At 39.1% G+C, this 27619-nt stretch overlaps 1 protein-coding gene across 1 annotated transcript; it reads right to left on the reverse strand.

Moving 5' to 3' along the window:
* Positions 1-21813: 21813 nt before the first annotated feature.
* On the reverse strand, positions 21814-24063 carry LOC116049034 (alpha-2 adrenergic receptor). The gene has a single exon (XM_031298407.2). It carries the CDS (start codon positions 23709-23711, stop codon positions 22410-22412), a length of 1302 nt encoding a protein of 433 aa, XP_031154267.1. The 5' UTR covers positions 23712-24063; the 3' UTR covers positions 21814-22409.
* Positions 24064-27619: the final 3556 nt, after the last annotated feature.

The raw sequence follows: 27619 nt of genomic DNA on the forward strand, positions 1-27619 counted from the left end.
ATCATCAGTTTCTATCATGTGAAATAAGAGGATAAGCCAGCCTGGTGGCCAAGCTGCAGACAGATGCTCCTCAACAGTGTGCTCCCCAGCAGTCAGCTCCCCCTGCTGTTCATAAGGTGCCTCTGCACCCCTTTCGTTTCAGACCCTCCCACCAGCCTTTGGGCCACGCCTCCTCATTTACATTGACATATGTGAAGTCCAAATGAAAAGCCAATGTTAAATGTAAATTCAAAAGCCAAATATTAAATCCAAATGAAAATCCAATGTTAAATTGAAATCGAAAAGCCAAATATTAAATCCAAATTAAAAGCCAATGTTAAATTGAAATTCAAAAGCCAAATATTAAATCCAAATGGAAAAGCCAATGTTAAATTTAAATTCAAAAGCCAAATATTAAATCCAAATGGAAAAGCCAATGTTAAATTTAAATTCAAAAGCCAAATATTAAATCCAAATGGAAAAGCCAAATGGAAAATTTAAAAAAAATAATAATATTTTTAATTTGATCAATGGAAAATTAATTGATCTCGCTTCGTTTTCTCTTTGGACTTTCAATTTCTCTTTGGACTTTCAATTTGAATTATGAATAAATATTTCCTCCATATGCCTCCTCCTCTTAGACCCATTTGCATTGTCTCCAGTTTCTGTCTTCTTCAGTAGCCGAGTATAGAAATTCTTTTAGTTCTCCAACACAAAACATCTTATTTAACAAGACACAGATGCAGTAAGCACAGAACAAAGTAGGCTCTGCAGAGTTAGCTTTGTACATGTGCACTTATCACCTTTCAGAATGCCCCACTGATACTGTGTGTGCTGTATGACTATTGGCTTATTTGTTTATTTAAAGGATGCCCATTAGCTGATGTCATGGCTATCAGCTTAACATGACAATGATAGTGACACACCTGACACACAATACATAACACATACATGATGAACATTAAAGGGGCTCTATTCAATATTCAGAACATTAATATAGAAGTAAATAGTTGCTATGTAAATATATAGTGTAGTAACGGCGTCCTAAGCAGAACATTATTTCACACTCTTTCTCTCTGTGTGTGTTGTGATCTGAGCTTCTCTGTTTGTTTTGATTGCCGCTCCGGCTGCCCGTGCATGTTAGTGCATGTGAGTCTGTGAGAGCCGTGTGGAGGTAATCCCAGACCACTTTTTAATAATACGTTAACATAAAATTACATTCATAATTCAAAGTTATGCTGTCAACACTGTATACAATTGGGTACAGTAGAAGACTAATTAAAAATCCATAAATAGATGATGTTAAAAAAGGAGAATTATACCACTCGTATGAAGCGAAACAGGAATATTAAAAAAACTAGCACCAAGTTATACCACTATACCATTATACAGATATAAAGGGGTAAATGATTCCAGTTTGTTATGGATCTGTAAATGGCAGTTAGTCCTTGGGCTGGGTACCACAATAGGACTGTTACCGGCAAATCTGGTGTTGTGGTTATACAGTATGTGTTATTGCAGTAAACTATTTTTGTCGAATAGAAATGTTGGCATCTTTGAGTAAATGGTGAACAATATGGCCATGTTTGAGGGTGGGCTGCACAATATGAGGATATTTGCAATAAGCGGTAACGTTGTTGAATATCGCCATAACCATATTAATTGCGATAAATAAACAGATATGAAAGTGTGCTCAGTTCTGCATTTCTGCTGCTCTTAGTATTCTGCTAATTACAACAAATCGCTTGTTGAATTTAAAACAATAAAGGAAATCATTTCCAACATTCTTTTATTGAACATTGAATATAAAAGGCACCACTTAAAAAAAGGATTAGTTACTTTTTTATGTGCAGTTTTCTGCTGATATTGTCTTTCAACTCACACAAAAAAAACTGAGTGTCTATTGTGATAAGTTGTAGCCTTTTGCGATGTGTATATTGCGCAAGTTGATATTGCGATGACGATAAAAAAAACGATATGTTGTGCAACCCTACTTGAAGGTATCCTTTGCTCAATGGTGAGCCATGAGAGGCTGGAATGGAGCTTTTTGGTGCCAGTTCTAATAGAGCAGCCCAGAACAAGTGTAGAAACCTTTTTGTGCTACATGTAACTTTGCGGGGTTTGTTTTAGACGCAGACGGCCATGCTTTTGAATGATAGTTCATGTGGCACAAAATACATGATTTAGAAACCTAACCCAGCATGTGTGATTGTACATAGGATATGTATACGCCTCAGATTCTTCATGATCCATCACTCCTCCTTCTGCATTATTTGCATTCTGTGCAGGTAAATTGGAGACTTGTCATGGTACATCCCAGCCGCTTCAGTTTCCTCCACCATTGATCTTCAGGGAGCACGATACCACAGTGCCATTTTACCTGCTTATCAGCCTCCCAGATGGTGCAGCGGCTCACAGCCTAACTGTGCTCTGTCTGCTAGCCTTTTCCTGCTAAAGAGGCATGGGTCTGCCAGCTGCATATGTGTGTTCCCGTCAACCTGACTCCGACAGTGCGGGGAGGCCGCAGGTGGCCAGCGTACCTGTCAAAGACCTTAAACTTATCACAGATGCGCTTATGAATCCAACAAAAGACTTCTGTTTTCTACTCTGCGTGCAGCACCAGTGAGCATGTTGTTATATGCATACCAACACATACACTGCAGTCACATTCTGAAGAGCAGGGAAGTAGATAATGAGAGTTATTGTTATTCTGATTAATGTGTAAGTTAAAATCCTTTCCTGGTGCTCTTATACTATGATTATGAGCAAGCCTTAGTGTGTTCCAGTTGAGCCAGTGGAATTCCTTACTCGTGGCTGCAGTGTACTCTTTCTTTGAGGCTTCTTCTTTTAGTAGAGCTATTGGTATCGGTGCCTCTATTACGTATTCAGGAAATAGTGGACCCAAATGCAGAGAGATCAGGCAGGCAGGCCGGCAGGAGAAGATTGAGTAGGATTTATTGTGCAAGAACAAAAACCACAGCAACAAAAGGAGTCCTGAAGCAGCAGGCAAAAAACATCCAAGGAAGAGGAAAAACCAGAACAGGGAATCCAGGGGGGCACAACTGAGGACAGGCATGAGGAAAAACAAACTGGGCGGGCAAGGAAACAAGACGCAGACTAGCAGGGACAGGACACAAACGGATGCAAAATGATCTGACAAGAGACAAAGGGAACACAGAGGTTAAATACATGAGGTAATGAACAAATAAGGGACAGGTGATACAACAGGTGAAACACATCAGGGCGGGCAGGACAATCAACAAAGGCGGGAACACAAAAAGTAAAACTAGACAAGACAAGACAGAAAACAGACTATCAAAATAATACAGGAAACAGAAATATACACAGAACAGAACAGTCAAAACAGGGTAAACAGAAACTACACAATGAACAGGGAAATAAGTAAATATACAAATATACACAACAGAAATATACAAAACAAGATACATACAGAAATCTACAAACAAGGCAAAAGAAATATCCAAACAGGTAACAAATACAGAATAAATATACAAACACAGGGAACATACAGAAATCAATAATACAGGTAACAGAAATAGAACAAAATACAAAGTAAAATACTGAAACCTAACAGAAATGTCCAAAACCACAACAGCCTCTTTTCTTATGGATTTTCCCCCTGTTTGATGGTTTACAGCTTGTGTAAGACAACAAGTCTAGAGAGACAGCCTTGCTCTTTTAATTTGAAGGACTGATACTTATAGCTTGATGTTTACCTTTTATGTTGTTGATAAATGGAATGTTTCCTGCGAACTTCCCTGTATCTTTGCTGGAAATATCTTAATGTCATGTTATGTCACCTGTACTGACTTCAAGATTATACAATACGGTTGACATGAAAACAAAAACAACATGGTTGACATTTTTTGTTAAGAGTTAAAAGTCTTGAAACTATTTGATGTATTATCATAAGAAGTTAGGTTTCTGTAGAAACGATGACATTGTGGATAAAATGGGACCAAAGTCAAATGCAAATCCAAATCTCTGAGCATCAACATGTGTTCAGTGCAGTAGGTGTCGGAATCTATGGCAAATATATTCTTGTTTCAAATCGAGAATCTATACTTGTATCTACTAAACTAAACCACTAAACCAACCCTGTCTTACTTTAGTTGACCTTTGCAGGAAGCACTCGGTGAGGAGTGAGGATTGTCAGAGATATCAACTACAGCTGAGGCAGGTGTAGAAATAAAAGCAGCTCTCCAGAGGCTACGAACAATATAAAATCCCTGACAATGAGCTTCCCTACACTGAACAGCAACAAAGCATGCAAATGGGGGATGTACTTTCCTTACAACAGTGACAGACTTCGATTCGAGAAGTGCACATAGAAAACCAGGTTACTTTACAGAGGGAATGGAAGGCTTAGAGAGTCATGACGTTACGGTTGGTGCAGCAGTTGTAGCTGTGTGGCCTCTCATCTCTTAATTCCGCCGTGATGAGAAATGGTGGATAATCAGCAGCAAGACAAACCTTCTGTTTTAGTCCCATCTTTATTAGCTTGCAAGCCAGAGCAAACTGAAATTCACTTTATTGACTCAGAAAGCAGCGCAATCACCTGATGATATCGATGATAACAGCAACACAATGATGCCATTAACAGACGCATTAATCAGTCTAATGAAGACCGCTGAGAGGGAGTGATAACCAAGCAGGTGAGGACCAAGCAGTAAACGTAAGCACTTGCTGAACCTCGGGTTTTCCTCTCAGATCCTCTAAAAATGAAAGCAATCAGGTGAAAATGGTGATCATGTAAGTACTCGTGTTATACAAAGAGTTACTGTATTATCAAAGCTGCTGAGCGACAGGACGCCTATGATTGTTCAACACTTCAGTGGGGAATTTCTATCTTGTGCACTGAGCATGTACAATAGCTTGTGTTTTATCTTCTGTTTATGGCTCTTGTCAGTTTTTATAGGGATTATTCTTTTGTAATGGTTGATGACAGTTGATGTTGCATCGTTAGCCAGTGCACTTGTTTAACAGCGTGTTCTGGAAGTTCAGCCATTTTCTATACTTGTATATTACTTTTTTTTTTGTTGCATTGAAAGTAAGATTTAAAACACTTTTACCTCAGGTTTTTATTTTTATTTTTGAAGCATCCCACATATATAGCTGACTCTAGATTATTTTATGTATGAAATGTTTAGTTCTACTTTGACAATTTATGGGTTACACTATTGTGTTGTGGCTGCTGTAATACATTTTCTTTACTCTTTATGTTGTTCAAAGTAGAGTATGTTGTGTGTGGACATTGGACCAGAAGCTGTGGATGAAATTTCTGCTGTATTGGTGTCATGTAATTCTTTGTGGGATGGGCCACTTAGTGACATGACACGCAAATATAATATCATATCATATACCCTCAGCAAAGAGAAGGGTCACTTATAGAACAAAACGTGACGTTACGGTTTTATTAAACTCTCAGAAAGTCACAGAATTTGTGGTCAAGGGTTGTTAAGGAGGGTTCAGTTTTAGAGGTTGATCCAGGTGCTCTTGAGCAAGGCACTGTACCCCAACCGCCCAGGGCGCTGGTCCAGCACTGGCAGCCCACTCACTTTGACATCTCTCCATTTGTGCATGAATAGGTCCTGAGCATGTGTGTGTATATCAGGCCTGTGTGTAGTGATTTCTAACAACAGAGTGTAAATTGTAATTTCCCCACTGGGGATCAATAAATTATTAAATTATTATTATGATTAAGCCACAGAGAAGTTCAGTCCATTCAATGAAGATTTAGTCAACAAAAGGTGGTGAGGCAAATGATAATGGATACCAACAGAACAGAACAGGACAGAACAGATACACATGGGTTGGAGAATCTATAGAAAACAAATAGAAATTAGAACTTAAAATCAATATTCTCACATGTTCATCATAAAGTAACTAGATAAGTAAAGCTATCATTCAAATATCAAACATGTTATCAAGAAATAAGGTGCAAAGTAAAACTCATCTTACCAGCTACCGCCCCATGTGAAGGTGTAGAAAAGACTGACTGAGAGGGAGTGCAGTGCAATCCCCATTGTTAGCTAAATTAATAAAAAGAGGGGTTTGTGCAAGTTAAAATCTATGGCACTGACCAATGCTCTGAAATATCAGTAGCCAACAGTAACCGTGTATTGATAAATCATGGCACTGGCTGTGGTGCTGAAGTAGCAGATGAAACTGCACATTAATAGCGACTTTTTAAAATGAGTTATTAATCATTAGAAATTAATAAGTTTGTGCGTTATGTGAGGAGCTGTAAAATTTGATTAATTTCTTCCAGAATTGTTGCTTTTTCCGAAACATCTCTCTTCCCACAGAATGTCTTTGCCTGACTGATATCTCCTTGTAGCTGTTAACAGGTTAAGACACCTCTTGAGCTTGTAATGGGAAAATTTCATTTAAACATGATTTTTTATATTCTTGTTTTATTTCTGTTTTAGTAGAAGCCATAAAGTCTAGGGACATGATGTGAAGCACTGTTCTTTTTCAACAGATAAGGTACAGGGTCACCCTAAACTATGTCGTTTGACACTTTCTGTCCTCCCAGGGCAGTTGAGATAAACGGGATATAACCTCGGGGTGAAAGTGTTGTAAAGGGGATTAGACTCCAGGATGTCTCTGTGTTTTAGATGGTCTCCTGTGTTTTTTATTGTCAGGAATGCTGAGTCATGTTTAGGCAGGGGGCATGTCTTTCTATCCCTCTCAAGAGGCATATAAGCTGTGTACCTCTCCTCGTTCGAGGAGGAGACTTTTCCACACAGGAGCTATCGTGCTTTTTGTGAAATTGTTTATATATATTTGCAAATATAAATAAATGACAAAAGCCAAACTTGGCTTAATTCTCAATTGTCTTTATTTGTTTCACTCTTTAACTTTCTAAATCCACTCCTGCTGCAAAAGAAACTTCCGCAACAAGCTCTCCTAAATGTTGGTAGAAAATAGTCATTTCCTAGGAATTAACTAAGTTGACTCCTAAACCTATACATAGACCCAAATATGATAAGCTCCAATGTTGTTACCATGAGGTCTGATATTCTGGGTCACTTTTAATGGCTCTGGTTCCAACATCACACCACACGTCTACAAGGTTCTCCTGCCGATAAACAGAGCTTTGTAGGTCATGACTAAGGGACTCATTTGTCTTGCCCACTCCATCTGCTAAGTTTCAGCCTTCCAAGTAATTAAAGAGCTTTGGAACACCGCATTCTGGAAGGCCTCAGGGGTTTTCGCGCTCACTTTCATGCATCCATTAACAATATGGCCAATGCCTTCCAGATGTACACTTGTGCTTGGGGATTTGTTGCTTTCTTCACGGGAGTCCTCCGATAAATTGCAATTGATGTTGTAATTATTCTTTGAGATTTATTTAAAGAAGAGCCTCTGGAGAATAGAAAAGATATAATTATTACCTGATGTAGTTTTCTTTCTTGCGTATAATGGCTTGTGATAACCTGGTATCTAATTAACACTTTCAGTGCTCAGTCGTAGAAATGCAAGGTGGATAAAGACATTATAGAATAGGTATTATTCAGTCTAATCTTATCTTACAAGACATTTATCAAAAGAATATCAGGGCAAGGTCGTTTTAATCTCATTACATTTAACCCACTTCTCACCTTGGCTTTGGCAGAATTTGTACAAAAATTGGGTCTCAGACATCAAAAGCCTCCTGCAATAAACACAGCTGTCACAGCACTGAAATTTGGCTTTTCATTCAATGATTCATCACAGTGTGCAGGTGGAGCCCGCAGTGTGAATACACAAGAACTCACAAGGCAGAAAGGATGTGCATACAATTTTAGAACTGAGACTACAAAAGCTGGATAGGTATGCAATGAAAAGACGCAGCGGGAACCTTCTGTATTGTTGACTGACAGCCAATCAGGAAAAAACTGCGACATACATTTTTTTGTCTTTTAAAGGATTCAGAAATACAATTGTTATCTCCGCTGCCTTCTGCCGCAGCGTGGGAGAAATGAGGAAATGCAGCACAAAGAATTACAAGAGATACAGGGATTTTGAAGGAGAGGCTGGGTTTCTTTTTTATATGCAATTTAAATATTAAAAAAAAACAACTGTGCACAGAATACAGTCCAGTATGAAAGAGGTTAAGTTAGATCACACCTAATCTCTGGGTGACATTTCAATTGCGTGAGTATAACATGACAGTCACATGCTGATGAGACCATTTTTAACCGAACAGACCTTTTTAAAACCTTTATAAAAGGCAGCTAGCAAGTAAGACTTGTGCATGACGGTCTTCTTCTTCATCTTCTTTAGCTTTTGTACGTCTCCTTTAGTTACCAAGAGACGGCAGCATGAAAGACTGAACACACTGAACAATACTACAGTCAGCTATTGGCAGTATTCTAACTTTTGAGTGAGTCAACTTTCTACCTTTGCAAACTCTCCCTGACACTTTACTTTGTGGACTTTGGGCTTTCACTCTCCATCTGTGTTGTTCTTGGTCAACTTTTGTCAATTTTTTGAAAGCTCAAGGATATTTGCAAACTGAGGGTGTTCTTATTCTGTCTTCAATAATGTCACAACTATTGACGTTTTATGCTGCTTTTCTTACAGTTCAATTGTAACAAAGGAAAATCTTCACTCCTCTGTTAAATAAACACTTTGCTTCCCTCTGGACATCTCTTATAGAATATGTGTAAAACTAGATGTGATTTAATGCATGCAAAAAGTCAGCTTAGCAACAAATGTTGCTTGAGAACGTCCTTGATAGATAGATATAGATAGATAGATAGATAGATAGATATATATATATATATATATATATATATATATATATATATATATATATATATATATATATATGCTAAACACACCATCTTGCAGATTAAAACTTGTTTATATTTATATGCAAATTGCGTGTTTTAAAGGCTCAACTAAATTTGACAGGTGATTTAAAAAAAAAAAAAAAAAAAAAAAAACCTCATAGTCACTTGTCCTCATTGTATTAATGTCATTTTGGTCCTGAGTTGAATTTTACCTGATAAAGGTCTAAGGACCAAAATGTTGCTTGTAATCAACATCATTTCAAGCACTTTTTCCTTAAACATTTTGTATGACAGACTTGGCGTCCAAGTGCTGTCTGTGTTTGTATAGAGTCAACTTTAACTTGAATTTGAATATTTAGTCGTCATGTCCTGTATAACTTTCCCATACTTCCCATACAGAAAAACAGTGACAAAATGAATTAAGGCAGCCCTGCACTGACACCGTGGTAGTGCTTATGAACTGCAATAGAAGATTGTGGACAAAACAACCTGAACTAAAGCTATTTACTTGCTTATAATGTAGCTTTCGACCACATTACACAAGCTTCATCAGCAGGTGAAGTTTGTTCTGTTGTGATGAGCTGTGGATGTTCAAACTCTGCATGATTCGGAGCATATCCAGGACTCCTTGTCCATGTTGGCTTAAAAGATGAAGTTTGAGATTTTTTTGTCAACTGCTGCCAAAATCAAGAATGATCTGTCGACCTTAGACAGAATACTGCATGTTTTACTGATACTATTTAGTACTTAAATTCTTTGCTAAACTTAAGCCAGCCTTTCTTGTTAAAAAGGAGACCACTGTAATTTCAGGAATCACAGCTTTGCCAATTAGGGAAGTTGAAACTTTGGCTCAAAGGTTGAGGGTGTGAAGGCTATCCCAGCATGCACTGGGTTTATCCACTAGAATAGAGCTCAACAGTCCCGCCCTTCCTCCGAGAGACCTTGGGTTCCGGAAGTAAATTTCCCATTCATTTCTCACATTGATGTCTGGAAAAATCCGTAGGCTAACCAGCTACGACGTGACTCATAAGCATACAACATATAATTTCGACTGAAAAAACGAACAGAAAATCCAAAAAAAGTCAAAGGTACAAGACTGTGTACGTAGTTTCATTATCGAGCGAAGGAACTACTCATTCCATAAACCACCGCACACCACTGAATAAAGGAAACTATGTTAGTTTAGCTAACAGCTAATTCGGCTAACCGCTAGCTGAGACAGCATGTAATAACTTTAAAAGACCTTCAAAATTAACCCTGAAAATATCCGTTAAACTATATAACAACTGTGTGAATTAGCTGTTAGCTAAACTAACGTTAGCTTCCCGGTGGAGGCTAACGACAGAAGCGTGGAACCGATCGTGTTCCGTGCAGTGTCGTCAATCCTCGTAAAACAGGATTATCATCTTGGGCATGCGCATGACGGATCATGCAGGCAGCTCCCCGCAGCTCCCCCTCCTCACTAGCATGAGTTCCACCAATCAGAGGCATCACTGTGGGATTGTGGGATTGTTCAGGATTGTGGGTAATGGAGTACTTATCCAAGACATCGCAAACAAGGTTGGTGCCCCATAAACTTTTGGCATCTGTATGAGCATATACAATCGCTTAGTCATGTCGTAGCTGGTTTTAAGTCTATCATCGACGGTTACGATTTTATGGCTTATACTCCAATTTGTCAATGGAGAAATTGCATTGTATTTTTACTTACGGAACCCACTGTGAGCGGGACTGTTGAGCTCTATATGGTGCACAGAATTGCTCAAAATTTAGATACAATGACTAACTAGCGACCAACTGTTCCATGACCTAATCAAGTTATATATACGTCTTTCTTTTAAAAACTTGACTTGAGTTGAAAATAACAATCTTTGTTAAATCAAGCCTGAGGATTGCCTTAAATAAAGACTGGTGTCCATCTTATAGAAAGATTAAAAGTGCAATCTTATTAAATTGAATAATCCTGTGAAGGATGATGGTGAAAGTGACATTTAGCAAAATACATTGCTGTTTACAATCCCTTGTCCGTGTTTAGCAAGGCGTATCTGTGGGTGCACGCATAAGAATCAGTGTTAAATCACAAATGATGGCAGGTGAATGGTAAATATGACCGAGTGGATGTTGACTTAAGCTGTGATTGATACCGGTTAAAGCATGGGGTATCTTCCTCCACTGACATCAGTGCTGTAAGTTTCAGCTTCAGAAACCCAGCATCTGTGGGAGCATCTAAAATGTAATTTAAACAAGAATCACTATGAATGATCATCTAGAAGGAAATTAAACGTGGTGGCAGTAGGTCAGTCCGTAGGGAGTTGGGTTGGGAACCGGAGGGTCGCTGGTTCAAGTCCCCGTACGAACCGAGGTACAGAGCTGGAGAAATGGCAGTTCACCTCCTGGGCACTGTCAAGGTGCTCTTGAGCAAGGCACTGAACCCCACTCAGGGCGCCTGATCAGCAGTCGCAGCCCACTCACTCTGACATCTCTCCATTAGTGCATGTAAAGGACCTGAGCATGTGGGTATTTCAGGCCTGTGTGTAATACCAACAGAGTGTAAATTGTAATTTCCCCATGATCAGTAAAGAGTATAAAAAATAAGTAAAACAAGTTTTAATAATTATAATTTTAGCCTTCAACCCAGAAACTTGGAATATAAGGCTAGGCTCTGCTGATTTCCCCGATGACCTGGCCTGTAATATTCAATTTGGGTTGGAGCAGTTGCTGGGAAAAAATGCTATATCAATTATTCCTCTGTAGTCCCATCTGACTTAAGACCTCGCTTGCCGTCTAAACTCATTTGCAGTTTATTTGCCGCTATCTGAATGATGTGAAAAAATTAACGCTTTCGTCAAAGCATTTTCTTTGACGTAACATGTTGGAAATAATCTTGGAGAGCACACAGAAGTCAACAGTTGATAGTGAGTTAACAGAGTTAACAAGGAAACTAATACCATGATTAACAAACATTAAGTTTCAGGCTAATTTCATTTGGCTGACATCTACAAAACTAATTGTGAGGGCTCGTGTTTTTCTTCAGTACTCACCCTTTTTGTTTCTTGGACTCGCTGTCCTCCTGCTGGCAAAAACTGGTACACCAAAGTCAAATCGCTGGGCCTGCAGGTGCTGAAACAAATCCAGTGATCAAACTGCAGCCCCAGTTCCACTTAGTCAGCTGTGGCAGGATGAGACTTCTCTCTCTGTGTGGGTGACGGAGAGAAAGAGCCCCCGCAGAAACAACAGTGGGAAGCCCATGAACACTGTTCAAACTGTTTTTGCAAAGATGACGTCTCTGATGGAGGCCACCACAGCTCATCTATCAACGCTTTTGTTCACATGAAAAATAAGTCATGTCACAGTCTTGTTATGCTGTTATAAAGCTGTTAAAACTTGAAAAGGAGCTACTTTAGAAAGCTGACACTAAAGTACATTGTTAAAATCTAATCGTGTGCTGCGTCCCATTTCTCTCCACCCCCTCGCACTTGAGATTGAAATTGCAAGACTTTTAGCAAAAAACACACTTGGCATGTAGAGATACTTATAAAGGGTCATAACTGATTTTTGGAAGGTGAGTCATCCAAATTCCCCTAGTCAGTTCCTCCAGAAAAACGCGATTATGCGATCGCATAATTCAATGCATAATCAGCCAAAGTCCGCATATTTATGCGGGGGCCGCATTTTTTCAAATATGTTGCACTTTTGCCGCATAAATTGCAGAATTCCGCGCAAAATATGCGGGGCTTGCATGATTTCATAATCCCTGCATTTTCGTTGCAAAAAAGTCACATATATCTTAGCAGAAAGTTGAAAAATGTTGCGTTTACTTCACACAAGAGCAGCCATTTTTGCCTGTTGCCATGGGAATGTTATGAAGTGACGTAATTACGCGACGTGAACATCATCGAAAAGCTGCAAACCCCGCGATGAAGCCATGATGAAACTGCAGTTTTTGCAAGTTCCCGCAATTTCATCGCATAAAATTGCATAAATATCCTGCATATTCCATCGCATTTTATTAAGAAAACGTGCCGCATAATCAAGGATTTTTGCCCGCAACAATCACAAAAAAACTCCGCATTTTTCTGGAAGGACTGTCTAGTGCAACCTACCCTTCCTCAAGTGTTTGAGTAGAGGCCAGGATTTTTGAGACCTAAATTTAAATTAGTTTTACAAAATAATTACTCATTTATGTTGTGTAACATAATGGTTTAAATGCTGTTCAAAAATAATTCACCACATTCACAGTGATGTAATTCTGGAGGAGAAATACGCAATCGCTTCATTCTATTTTGAAGGGGAACACCACCTAAATTAAGAATTCCAATTATGTTATTTCTATGGCCTAGGAAAGTTCAATCAATATCTGTGAGCATGAGCTACTCTCTTTCAAAGCCAGAAATCAGAGAAGTCTCAAACGTGTGATGTCATTAAGTAGAAAGTCTGGAGCTGCTCCATAGACAATAAATGGGAGACTAATTTTATTTTATTATAATTTTTTTTAATACCCAAATTAGCTTTATTCTATTGAAGTGTTCTCAGTTTTGAAACAGAAAATATTCCCATATGCATCCCATTCATTCCCCTGAGTCGCTCAGTGTCATCTATAAAACATTTTGCAATTCATTGTCGTGGAACAGTTCCACACTTACGTGATGGCATCACAAATTTGAGTTTTAGCACTCCTAGTTTGGGGATTTGGGAGAGAGTTGTTCGTGTTTACTAATATTTTGGACTGTCTTAGACCATAGGAATAACATGTATAAATTTGGAAAATGGGCTTAGTTCCCCTTTAATATAACTTCAGTGTTTTACTAAATTTTTGCCAACGATTTAAAGAGATTTACCCCCAAACCTAACCCTAACCCTCAGCCTCATGTTTCAGTTCATTTGGGTTAGTGCTTATTAGCAAATGTTAGCATGCTAACACATTAAATCAGATGTGAATAAACATTGGTAAACATTATACTTTCTATCAGCATTAGCATAGTCATTCTGATTATGCTAGCACTGCTTTGCCTAAGTTGGTCCTCAAAGAGCTGCTAGCATAACTGTACACTTTTTATACTGTGGAACATTGTTTTTCCATGTTGTTTTTTGTCAGTATAAAATTGCTCTGTGACATTCAATTGTCTAAAATGTGTGTTGCCTTTTTTAAAGATTCATTTATTTCTTGCTGTGGCTCCTTTTTGTACAGTATTTATATCTCTGTGTTTTAATTATCTCTTAGAAGTTCATTTTGAGGCTTCTATTTTCTTTGCTTAATGACTGATCTAGTTACCTCAAATCTCCTAACCATTTGTACTACTATTATTTATACTACTATTTTCAGTTTTCCCCAGTTGGGGTTACCTAAACTGCCCGCAGTGGTTATGAATGAGCTTTGACTTCATGCTACTCTTTTAAGCTCCTTTGTCCTTGGGAGAGAGGACTGAGAATGGTTAGCAGCCCTAAACTCTCAAGAGGTTAAGTCTCTAACATGGTTCTTTCTATGACAGAATAGAAAACTGTTTTGGTTCACTCTCACTGCTCTCATCGCGTCACCTCATGCAGCTTTAGAGATGAGGAATGGTAGAAGATAAAAGATGCGATCCGTTGGCAGTTTCAGTGCAAAAATATTCAAAATCCGTAAGCACACACACATTGGCTAGTGCATGTATTGCAGGGCATGATGATGTTGTATTTAATCAGCATATGCCTATAAATGAAATGTTGGTTCCTGCAGTGGGCTTTGAATTTATGTTTTGTTGTTGCTTTAGCGCCTATACTTTTAACACATGAAACCATTGCCTAATGAAGTCATACTGCAAATGTAAATGACATCTTGTTTTTCTGTGCCCTCTCACGCCCTGCAGAAGTAATTATCACCAAATTCACACTGTGCCCTAAGGCTTTAAGTTCCGGGCTATAATTATAATTGTGAATTTGATTTGACAAAAAGGCTTTGCCACAAAGTTGGAAACTGTTAACATGGGACAATTACTCATTATACAGTATATGATTGTATTTGAGCAGCGGTAGCTGGTTTTGCAATAGACGTGATGCACAAGAGTCAACCTCAGCCATGCCGTTTGCCTTCATGTCTTCCCCGAGGCTGGATGAGCTTAGGCTACTGAAGCAAACAAAACAATAAAAGTGACTTATGGGGTGTTTAGGGTCCGCCTGTTCTTTTGTACCTCAGTGTTGTTCCCTATGAACACAAGATAATAAAAACAGTGCAGCCTAAATGAAGAGATAAATAACCTTGCGTTGGGTAGTTGGAGTGTGTACAGCTACAACTTTCCAGTTCAACAAGCCAATGAAACGCTTCTGTAAAACTGTTAATTTGAAGATTGTACTTTTCTTGATTTTTTTTCATGTCATTTTCTACTGATTCTACATTACATTTCGGAGGGAATTATTGCACCATTTAATCAAATGAAGCATTGTTATACATATTTAGCTACCCAACAGTATATAAAATAGTTCAAATGAGTTCCCCCTCACCCAGCTACAAGAGTAAAATGCTACTTAAACATTAATGCATCAGCAAAGGTGATTAAATAATCTAACCTATAACAAAATTCGCATCGGGCATTTTTCTGCATTTAATACTTTAACTTTTGATACTTTTAAGTACATTTTACTCTATCCTGCTGCTCTAACACAAAATGTGTATCACTCCTCCAATTAAAATAGTCCCAAAAAAATGCACGATTTACTCCCTTCCCAGTCTGTTTGACAAATAAATGTAGATTACAGCGCATGTTCACCTACAAGGTGGAATACTTAGTAAAATTTGTATCTATTCTTTGACACGAACTGTACCATGTGTTTGCTTGCTTTCTATTTGTTGTATGTAATGAAAGTAGTGCCTTGTAAACCTATGAGGGTTTATATTTAACATGTAAAAATATATACTGTAAACCTATTCATTCATAGTCTTAGTAACAATTATATAAAAAAAAAAAATAGTGCCCAGCTGTTTCAGTAATTGAATCCGCTTTTTCTAAAAATGTTTTTAAAGATGTTATTATGTCTTCAGTTCTGCAGGAACAAACAGACTTGGGAGGGGTAGGGATGGACAGACTAACATGTTGGTTTTGGTCAGTTCATGTGTTTGGTTGAAAACAACAAAAATATAGAATATCACTAGCCTTATCGTTTAAAATGATGATTCAAATTGAAGAAACATGACTGTGATATTTACACTGGAATCATTTGCACATGTTCCCACTTGTTTCCGGTCAAGCTCTCTGTACAATAAACAGCACTTTAACACTTAAGTGCACTGCGTATATGCAGAAAACAGATACAGAAAACCAGGGACGTGACTCGAGCTCCTGTTTAAAAAAAAATGCTAAAGTAAAATTGAAAAGAAAATCTGAGGCAGGTGTTCTGTTTCTAGTTGAGTCAATCACACTTTCTCGTATCCGTGCCGTTTGGCAGGACAGCCAGTAAGCTCAGCTGTGAGTGAACAGCGACTGAGGTGCTCTCCATCATTATGTGTGACAGCTACACTGTGATGGATGATTGTCTAAAGTCAACAGATGGCATAATTCATCACACACTGAAATTTAGATTTAGATATGATGCCTAGGCATCATAATGCTTTAATGCTGGTTCAGCAAACTTGAGCGCATTACATCAAATACTAATCACATGTTAAATAACAAGCATCATAAATGACTGCATTATTAACACTTTCAGAATGTAGGTCTGAAAGTCTGAAATGGTTTTCATCAGTTTATGATTCACTACCTACACACCCTTCTTCACACAGAAGATGCTTTGTAGATTATTTATAATATTAAAATAATATTGTCATTATCTTGAAAACGTCTCCTGATCAAGTTTGTCTTCAACTTTTACAGCTGCATAGATTCTCAAGTCCCTGACACACCAACCAGCCGACCGTCGGCCTAGTTTGTGTGGTGTGTCCTGCAGCGTCGCCTCACGTTGGCCATCGGCCGAACTTCCAATTCATCTGATTGGCTGTTTAGCTTGAAAACGAGAGTGAGGAAAACAAACAAACGACTGTAACAGGCAGGAAGTGAAGTAATGTAAGAAATGACTGATTTTAACCCAAACCACAACCTTTTTTTCCTAGTTTTGTGTTTCACAACGTTAACACGTGTTTAAAACCGCAAGCGTTACGTTCTCTGGTTCAGATATGAGGACGGAAAACACTCCTGTGGGTCAAATTTCCTGCAAGCGCTAATTTATGAAACCCTCCTATGGGTCGTATTAGAGGGGAGGAATAAACAACCTTTATCATCTTATGGTTTGGAGGACTTGTTGGCTTTTATGTATCCACGGTTAAAAGAGTGTAAAAATCCAAGGTAAACTTTGAAATGTGCTTTCAAAGGTAACCACATAAATCTGGACTGAACCTTTTATATTTTTTAAGGTCTCAGCCACCAAATAGCTGTTTTGGGATGGTATTGCTGTTGCAATCTCACGATAGCCGGCCCATATTTTCCCATTGCCAGGGTCTGAGGTCTGGCAGAAAATTGAAGGCAGTCAGGTGTGGCGTCGTCATTACCACAAGGGTTCTGCCTCTGACATCTTTCATATTTCACACAATTTGCCAGGTTTAATGATGACATGAGAAACCTCTTCTGCTTTTGATTGAAGTATATTGAGGAGAGGAGAGCATCAATGCTGTTTACTCTCAAACAAGTATGCATTTTCAACAAGTATATCTAAAAAGCAACTGAAAAACACTTACTATGCTAATTTATCAGAGTAGACCTCTTGATTTGTTATAAATGCTGTGCCTTTGTTTCTGTGTACCTTCCAGACAAAAGGGGATGGTGACATCTGCCTGAGAAAAGCTGTTGTAACACTCAAAGCTTTCACTCAGAAGATATTCCTACACCCCTAGTTGCTATTCATAGTGGTTATCAAAGAGATCTTTAGTTCAAAGTTAATGGTTGTTTAATTAAAAAAAACATTTTTTCAAAACAAATGCAAGCCAGCGCAAGAGGTGAATCGATAAAAATAATTCCATTTCTATTTAAACATATTTACCATATGATTATCTTAAAGAAGCTAGGAGGCAGATTTTGTGAATTGCTCTTTTAGTGCTGACTTTTCAATAAATTCCATAGCCATAAAAATTCTGCACCTGGCAAAGTTATCGTTGAGTCACTGCAATTGATCACAAACCCTGGTGAACCACTGTTTAGTTTTTCTGACTCCTGAGAACCGCAGGGGTTAATGTGCCGCCTAATACATTTTATTTATCACGGTGAAGAAAGCCCTGTCCTTACCAAATCTATAAATCTGTAAAAGGACATCGGGAGAACAGGACACCTAATCTGATTCATCTTTCTTTGACCTTATGAGAAAAAACGTTTACCTTTTGGGTTAAAAATTTGCAAGGATTTAGCACAATTTGAACATAAAGTGACACTTTCTTTTGGTTTTGACGGTGAGAAAAAGCAAAATTTTGTCTGGTAGTGCAGTTTGGCTAAAATCAATATTCACGGACTGGTGACAGAGGTATTTGCCTGCTGTTTTCCATCAGCCACTTTACACCTACCTGTTTATTGTCGTTATTCAAACAATTAGAAAGACTGGGATGCTGTGTTCTTTTTTTTTTTTTTTTTGTTATAACTGCAGTTGGAACAACAGCAGATGGACTCAGAACACGTCACTCATGGCTTTTGGCTGTGCTCACCCACAGCAGAAAAGTAGGAGGAAAACAACATGAGTCTGGTATGGGGAATGCAGGTTCACCTCAGTCCTGCCCACAGGGGAATATTAGAGTATGAGCCAGCCAGACCCAACATCAAACCTGTTGTGCTGAAAGGTCACAAACACCCTGAAACAGGCATGGCCACTGTCCATTAGAGGGACTGAACCCTTTTTTCTTCTTCTTTGAAATCAATCTGGATCCCATGATACATGATAAGATAAGTCCAAACTCACACTGCTGAGAGTGTAACAATGTTTGGGCTTAAAAATATCCAAACATCCGCTAATAGAGATAATGAGCTCTTATATAGTTACTAATCTGGTCGTGATTGTTTAATTTTGCACAACACAGTGAAACCACATGTCAGATCTCACTGGCTTTGCATAAATGGATAATTTCTCTTTCAGCTGAAATGTAAACTGCTAAATTGGGTTTAGTTAACATGTTGAATGTTAACGGTGATTAATCTACACTTTCTACACTAATCTACACTAAACCACTGTACAATGAATTTAAAAGCAAAGCACGTCATAACCCACCAGATTTGAATGATCACCTTGAAATTAAAGCTGTTCGAGTACTTGGCCTCTGCCTCTGTGACTGTCTTTCCATTAAAAATAAACATTTGATAACTCTATGATTGCTACTTAAGCATTTGATGCACATCTGCATGACCATCAAAGGGGCTCCTTATCACAACATCACACAAAAGTTCACATTATAAGACTTCATCTTTTATTTTCTTACGACAGCAGACAGTTTAAGCAGAGGAAAGATGTGTACTGCACTTGTGTACTGCAAAATGTAAATTTGAAAACAAACGACAAACTAAACAGGGAGGTAGTTTCTTGAAATATAAAAATGCAAAAAAAAAAAAAATGCTTTTGTTTCATAATACTCTACAGTAGTTCATGGTCACAATAATTAGCTTATAGTCTGGAGTGTCAGCCCTTCTCAGTGCTGTCTTAAATTTTTACGGTCCAGTCAGAGATCAGAGCAAAGACTCTTAAGTGATTTAGTCTGCTGTTGTGCTTTGCCTTTTGTCATCTCTGTTATAACGCTCAAAGCACCCAGGTACTAAGGGACACAGCTAATTTATTATTCCTTCACTCTTACTGTTATAGAGTCTATTACGGTAGAGATGCTCAGCAAAAGGTGTAAAAGCCGACATGGCCAACAGCATCGTGGCAAACACAAAAAATGAAACTACATGGTCAAATGTTATCCTACCTGAGGGTCAAACCCCCCCCCCAAAGAGGTTGGAGTGTGTGTGTGTGTGTGTGTGTGTGTGTGTGTGTGTGTGTGTGTGTGTGTGTGTGTGTGTGTGTGAGAGAGAGTGTGTGTGAGAGTGTGAACTGGTTTGTGCTAACTAAATTGAAACTTTTTCACAATTATGCAGAACTAAAGCACAATACTGACGTGATAAGGGGCCTTAAAGGTCCCATGGCATGAAAATTTCACTTTATGGGGTTTTTTAACATTAATATGCGTTCCTCCGTTCCCAGCCTGCCTATGGTCCCCTAGTGGCTAGAAATGGTGATAGGTGTAAACCGAGCCCTGGGTATCCTGCTCTGCCTTTGAGAAAATGAAAGCTCAGATGAAATCTCCTCCTCCTTATGACATCATAAGGAGGAAGGTTACCTCCCCTTTCTCTGCTTTGCCCACCCAGAGAATTTGGCCCACCCATGAGAGAGAGAGAGAGACATCATGGCTTGCAAAGTGGCAGTTGGTCAAGGCCACACCCCCACCCTCCACCTTGCCCCCCCCTCTCCTCCTCAATAGCATTTAAAGCTATAGACACAGAAATGGCACATACTAAGGAAAGCTCATTGTGGGACTGGCTCTAGTGGCTGTAATTCTGCACCAAGGCTGAATTTCGGGAAAGAGACAGTATTAGGGGACCACTAAGGCCTTTATAAAAGCATCCAAAAAGCAGCATATCATGGGACCTTTAAGATTGGGGTCTGCTTTATCACCTAAGCTCATAAGAATGGTTTGAAATTTTGGGTAATACACATCGCTTTCTTGCTGAGAGTTAAATGAGAAGATTGTTACTACTCTAATGTCTGTACTGTAATATAGCTGGAGCTAGCAGTCAGCTATCTTAGCTTAGCATAAAGGCTGTACACCTGGAAACAGTTAGCCAGGCTCTGTTTGGAGGTAACAAAATCCACCTAGCAAAACCTCTAAAGTACATTATATCTTGAATATGTCAAAAAAAACAACAGTTAACGGTTTTACAAGAAAAGTAACTTTATGGAGTCCAAGACAAGTACGTAAAACTTTGAATTCTTGTTTTTACGCTTCGGTTTTCATATGGATTTAACAAACAAGGTATAGAGTGAGTTTTAGATATGCTATGAGGCTGAGACTCAGGCTAGCTGTTTTCCCCCTTTTTATTCTAAGCTAGGCTTACCAGCCGCTTGCTCCAGCTACATATTCGCACAGTAATGATGGGGTTATCTCTTCATCTAACTCGCGGCAAGTAAGCGAATAAGCATTTTTCCCTAAAATGTCAACTATTCAGTTAAAGCTGCAGTGGGTATAAAGCAGGATTTGAAGTAGAGTGGGACCTCTTCCTGCAGCCAGTGGTGGGAGAAGTATCCAGATCCTTTACTTAAGTAAAAGCACTAATACCACACTGTAAAAATACTGTTACTAGTAAAAGTCCTGCATTGCAAATGTTACTTAAGTAAAAGTATGTAAGTATCATCAGGAAAATGTACTTGAAGTATTACAAGTAAAAGTACTCAATGCAGAAAAATCCACACATTTTAGAAACTGGAAACAATCAAAACGTTCTGTCAATCAACTAAGTGTTTAATCGTCTAATCATTTCAGCTGTACTTGTAGGCCTGTTGTTGGGTAGTTTAACTTATAATAAAACATTGTATTTGATAAACTACATGTGTTTTGTGTGCAAAACTCCTAATTTGTTAAGTAACTAAAGCTGTCAGATTAAGTAGTGGACTAGAAAGTACAATATTTCTCTCTGAAATGTAGTGGAGTAGAAGTAGAAAGTGGCATGAAAAGAAAAGACTCAAGTAAAGTACAAGTACCTCAAATTTGTACTTAAATACAGTACTTGAGTAAATGTACTTAGTTACATTCCACCACTGCCTGCAGCTCTCCCTCTTCCCTCTGTGTCGCACAGGCATATATATGTGCAGAACAGCCAATAGGAATGCGCTCTCTCTATCTCTCTCTCTCTCTCTCTCTCTCTCTCTCTCTCTGAAATTACCTTTGAAATTACCTTTGGCTAGATTTTCTAAAGCCTGAAAACAGCCAAGAGGAGGTGCAGACGTTTTCTCTCAGACCACCTGAATTACAACATGGTGAAAGATTATTATGGAATTTTTGCCCAACGACACCAAAAACAAATGGCCTACAACAGCTTAAGACTCTGTCTGGAAAAGGATCCCTTTGTCGAAATCAAGTTATAAAACCTTCAGTATTTCAGTTTTGTGCTTAGGTATGTTGCATACATTAATGTTACCACTCAGAAAATCTTTTGCCAAGTAATATTCCATCCCAAAAATGATTGCAGCCATTGCACAGAGTGAGTGGGGGGAATTAAGAGCGGGGCCTTAGAGCAGATTTTTGCCCTGGGGCCCCCAAGCTGAAAAATCCAGCCATGTGTGTATCTTTTGTGAATGTATTAAGAGCTTGACCAATGATGATACACTATAAAAACATTACAGCACATATAAGTAGGGATAAAAGAACAGTGGTGCTCACTTTTCAGACTGGGAATGCCTGTAATGGAAACACTTTATGTTGAAGCTTGTAGAGACACCCAGGAGGTGGTTGATGGTGTGCACTGCCATGACTGAATTACAATAGGACAATGAGACATAACAGCAAGTAACAAGTGGCAGTAATAGACAAAACGGGCTTCTTTTTTCACGTCGATATTTCCTTTAAGATAGTCAGGGTGGCGCAGCAGTTCTGCTCTAAAAGGACTTTTTCCAAGACTTGCAGAGGATCTTCTGGAAGGCATGCCTGAAGTCCCGGTTGAAGATGGTGTAGATGGCAGGGTTGAGGGAGCTGTTACAGTAGCCAATCCAGAAGAAGAATTTAAAGAGCGGGTCTGGGATTTTACAGGAGTCCCTGCACACACCGTACAGGCTGTAGCTGAAGAAAAAGGGGAACCAGCACAAAACAAACACCCCCATGACCACAGCCAGGACAAATGTAAACCTCTTTTCCCTGGCTTGAGAGACCTTTTTCCTGGCTAAGGAGCTCCGGCGACGTCTCCTCCTGGAGGCGAAGAGCTCCTTAGATTTGTTACTGACCCTGGAGATGCGAGTGGACTTTTTGGAGAGGGAGATTTTCTTTTGGCTGGCCTTCTTGGCTTTTTGGTGGTCCTCCTGCTGGGGTTTGTGACCCTTGCCCTCTGAGGAGGAGCTCTCCTCCATGTCAGCATTCTCAGTCTGTTGCCCGATGGTGACGGTGCGTTGGCTGGGCGTAGGCGGGCACTGACAGTGACCGTTCTCTCTCTCGCCATGGAAAGGGGAGGTGGCTTTGCTCAGTCCATTCTCAGTTTGTTCAACACCATCTGGCCTGGGATTTTTTCCCGACATGGTTCTGGTTCTGGTTTTGGCCACCTGGTATATTCTGATATACACCAGCACCATAATTAAGCACGGAGCGAAGAAGGACGCGATGCTGGAGGAGAGGATGTACCAAGTGTCATCATTCAGCTCGCACTGAGGCTGAGAGCTGATATCATTGTTGCTGTCTATAGATATGAGCGGCGGAGACGAGATGAAAGCAGATATAAGCCACACAATTACGATGATGCACTTGACGCGTTTGGGAGTCCGCTTCAGGTTGTACTCTACAGCCTGCGTAACGGACCAGTAGCGGTCCAGGCTAATTGCGCACAGATGAACAATAGACGAAGTGCAGAACAAAACATCCAAAGCCAGATAAATACCGCACCACACTTTTCCAAAATACCAGTAGCCCATTAGTTCATTCGCCAGAGAAAACGGCATCACCAAAGTGGCGACTAGGATGTCAGCGGTGGCCAGAGACACCAGAAAAAGGTTCTGTGGGGCTTTCAGCGCCCTGCTCGTCAACACCGCAATAACCACCAGAATATTCCCAACAACCGTAAAGAGAATGAGAAAACTTACAAGAGCAGCAATGCTGGCTATGGCTGCTAAAGAATATCCACTGTCCAGACTCCAGGAGGAATTCAGATGGACCACCGTGAACGCGTCCATTCCGCTGGCATTAAATGAATCCATCCCGACTGTGTGCGCTTTATGTATACCCTGGAGTGGCTGGATTTCGGTATGAATTTACATCCATCCCTTTAATGGCTGAGGAGTCCATAAAAAACGCGCAGCTCCGCGGCCAATTTACCAACCTGACATGGATACGAGATTTCCACTTCACGGAGTCTTTGGGGGTTATTTGGAACCAGTTGATCATATCTCAAGATAACTTATATAAATAAAAAAGAATCCCCCCCTGCGCCCCTTCATAGTCTTGTCACGCGCCTCCTGATTGTCAGGAGTTGAGTTCCGTCCAGCCGCAGCTCTCCTTCCTTCAACATGGTGCGCTCTCGCTCCTAATGATGCCCCATGAGTTGTTCTCATAAAACTCACCTACTCCTGCCCCGCCCCCGCCACACAGCATTAGTTTCATATTGTTGGGATATGATAAGGCTCGGGACAAGGCTGTATCTTAGCCCAAATTATCTAAATTTCCATATTATTAATAAGTTATTTTGTATTGTAAACAAGCATTCCCAAATTGTACGAGTCAAAATGAGGGATACATTAGTTTTCTCTTTCTCCTTCTTGTCAATAATAATTATTTATATCTTCAACTGTGCAATATTCTGTTAATACTGCAATAATCAACTGTGCAATACTGGCTTACATTAATACTGAAATTATTTTTACTGCACAATAAATCCCATTTATCAGCACTATTATTATTTACATTATTGTTTACACTGTTGTGTATATTATAGTATTCATATTTGTTTTTACATATTTCATGTCTATTTTACACACGTGTATGTGTATGGTGCTATACATTTTAGTGTAATGCACAAACTTGTATTTGATTTTTACATATTTCTTCTATTTTGTTTATATACTTCGTATTCTGTTTACATATTTCTCATTCTATTTTATTTGTTATTTCTATTTGTTCTTATAATTTCTCTATTTATTTCTACTCGAGAATGGAGTATATATAACAAACCGAAATACGTGAAGAAAAACCTGACAGACACATGCAGGATTTCATTTTTGGAGTTGTATGTGTTTACGTGGCAGCAGATTTAAGGAGGAGAGTGAAGGAGTAGCAGAAGAGTGTGATGGGGGTGAGTTTAGAGAAGTTGAAGAGATAAGAAGGCTTATTGTGGTTTTGGATTTGAGCTCATCAGGCGAGATGTAAAATTGTGTTTTTTTCCCCCTATAAAACAGTGATAGGAGAGGCTTTGATAATCATATTTTCACACTACCATAGCTGTTCTCCACTGTGCGGAACAGCGCACTGCACATGCCTTTGATGGAAGTCAAGTAGCCACTTTTTTATTTTCAACAGTCAAGAGCTAAACATGCATTTCACACCTGTTTCATAACAAATGTTCAAAATGACATCTATGCTTAACTAGGTTGAAAGTGCATGTGCATTAAAATGTATATTTTAACAAGACTTAAATGAAGTGACTCTTCAATGGTTGATCTTTCATGATCCCTGCAAATCTCAATTAATAGCATTAGTCATTCAAAGACATTTCATTTTTATTGAAGGTTATCCGTGAGGCAGAGGTGAATTTGAGAAGACACAATATATTAAATGTGATCCTTGAAAATCCAACGTAAATGTAACCAGATGGTAAGACTTAGCTTCTAATACAGTAATGTGAAAAAGATGGTGAAAATGTATAAAAAGGTTTCCCAGTTCAACATTTTCAAACGACATAAAATTATCAATATCTCTGGGGAATAACCCAGTGTTAATATTCACATAAACAACTTTATTAAATAGGCATTGGCAGCACAATTATGAAATATTAGGATATTTGGCTCAGTTTGGTTTAGGCTATCTTCTACAATATAATACACCATCTCATCACCATAAAAGCTGTGGCAAATTGTTGCTTCATATGTCAAAGCAAGTCTGATGTAGCTAGCCAATAACTACAGTTAGATTGAAGATAGAGGAAAGCACCAAAGGGAGAAGTCACCTTGGTTTTTGCGCAAAGCTTGTCCCCCTTTATTTCTTCTTCTCTTGCATGCATGCATCCAAACAGGACACAGCAATTACACCTTAGATCCAAGAAACCACAGACAAAGCTTGTAAAGGAACATAAAAGGCACAAAAGAAGACCATTCCTACTGTGGTGATACATACTGACAGTGGAGACCAATAAGAGCAGAGCAGTAATTACAGCTGAAAGCAGAAGCATCATTTGCCATCCACGAGTTCTTTATGAATTGTCTGCGATGGCTTATCTTACCTCCTGCACTGCTCTTGCAAACAATTCTTGTGTTGCCAGGTTTGGTTTTGTGTGTCAGTTGGTATATCACGAGAATATAGAATACAGTATAGACTGAGAGAAGCTTTCAATCAATAATTGAAGAAAACACATCCGTGTGTAGCAACATAAATGACTTTTCTGCAGTCATTCTGCAACTCTGAATTTGTGGAAGTGAACCTGGACCTGCAGGTCTGCTGCTGCAGTGGTATGGAAGCTGCTGGGAGCTGTAAGATGCAGGCTGGTAACTGAAAAGGTCACTGGTTCAACTCCCTGGACAAGCTTCAGGATGAGGTAAGACAGTGAGTCATACTCTCACCTCCCTCTGCAACAGATACTGAACTGCTGAAGAAGACACTGAACTATAACAGACTATGCACGTTTGTCCTTCACTTTCTCCATACTGTAATGTTTGTTAACTGTATTTTTCATTACTAATACTGACGAGCAGAGCATGTTCACCCTGGAGGGATCCCTCTTGAAGTTTCTTCCTTTTTCACCATTACATTTTTCACATGTGATTTTGGGCTAAATTCATAAAAAAACCTGACTTAACTAGTGCTGTAAACAGAGTCCAATAGGTTTAATAATTAAAAAGAGGGTTAGCGTTGACTTTTAGATACAATTTTGAAGCTTTAGCAAACCATCATAGTTCAGTGTCTTCTTCAGCAGTTCAGTATCTGTTGCAGAGTTGCAGAATGACTGCAGAAAAGTCATTTATGTTGCTACACTCTGATGTGTTTTCTTCAATTGATTGAAAGCTTCTCTCAGTCTATACTGTATTCTATATTCTCGTGATATACCAACTGACACACAAAACCAAACCTGGCAACACAAGAATTGTTTGCAAGAGCAGTGCAGGAGGTAAGATGAGCCATTGCAGACAATTCATAAAGAACTCGTGGATGGCAAATGATGCTTCTGCTTTCAGCTGTAATTACTGCTCTGCTCTTATTGGTCTCCACTGTCAGTATGTATCGCCACAGTAGGAATGGTCTTCTTTTGTGCCTTTTTGTCTGTGGTTTCTTGGATCTTAGGTGTAATTGCGGTGGCCTGTTTGGTTTAACTGTTTTGGTATTTGGTTGTATAGACAGAAATGTCAGTGAATTGTTGTGGAAATGAGGTCAGGGTACTTTTTTTTTCCTTGTCTGAGAGCAGACTGAATCATGATGTGTGTATCCCTGAGGTCCAACAAATTGTATGCATTTCTTCCTCATCAAATATTTGCAAAAAAAAAATGCAATGTTTACTGGCTAGCAGCCTCCTTTGCTGGTGCATCGCTGCGTTTCTTGTTACTGCCACCTGTAGATTAGTGGAATAGTGTGAAACCATTAGCAGGATTATGTGTCGAGTCACCTGTGTGTGCGCATGTGTACGCCCTCGTGTTTGCACAAGATGAACAAAACGGGGACCCATAAGGCTCTGTAGCACTTAAGGTAAAAAACTAAAGGTTCCCTGTGGTCAGCGGCTTGCAATCAGTTCTGCTGTGTCCTTTATGTGTGAGTGAAGGTCTGTTACTGGAGTGCATATGTTAATAGTGAAAACAAGGACAATATATACACTACTATATACTCAATCACCATTTCATCTTTAGAAACAAGATTACAATTTACAAAGCAGCTTTTAAACTTTAAGCAGTGTTTCTTCACCACGACC

Source organism: Sander lucioperca, chromosome 17 (assembly GCF_008315115.2).
Source record: "Sander lucioperca isolate FBNREF2018 chromosome 17, SLUC_FBN_1.2, whole genome shotgun sequence".
Classification (NCBI taxonomy): Eukaryota; Metazoa; Chordata; class Actinopteri; order Perciformes; family Percidae; genus Sander; species Sander lucioperca.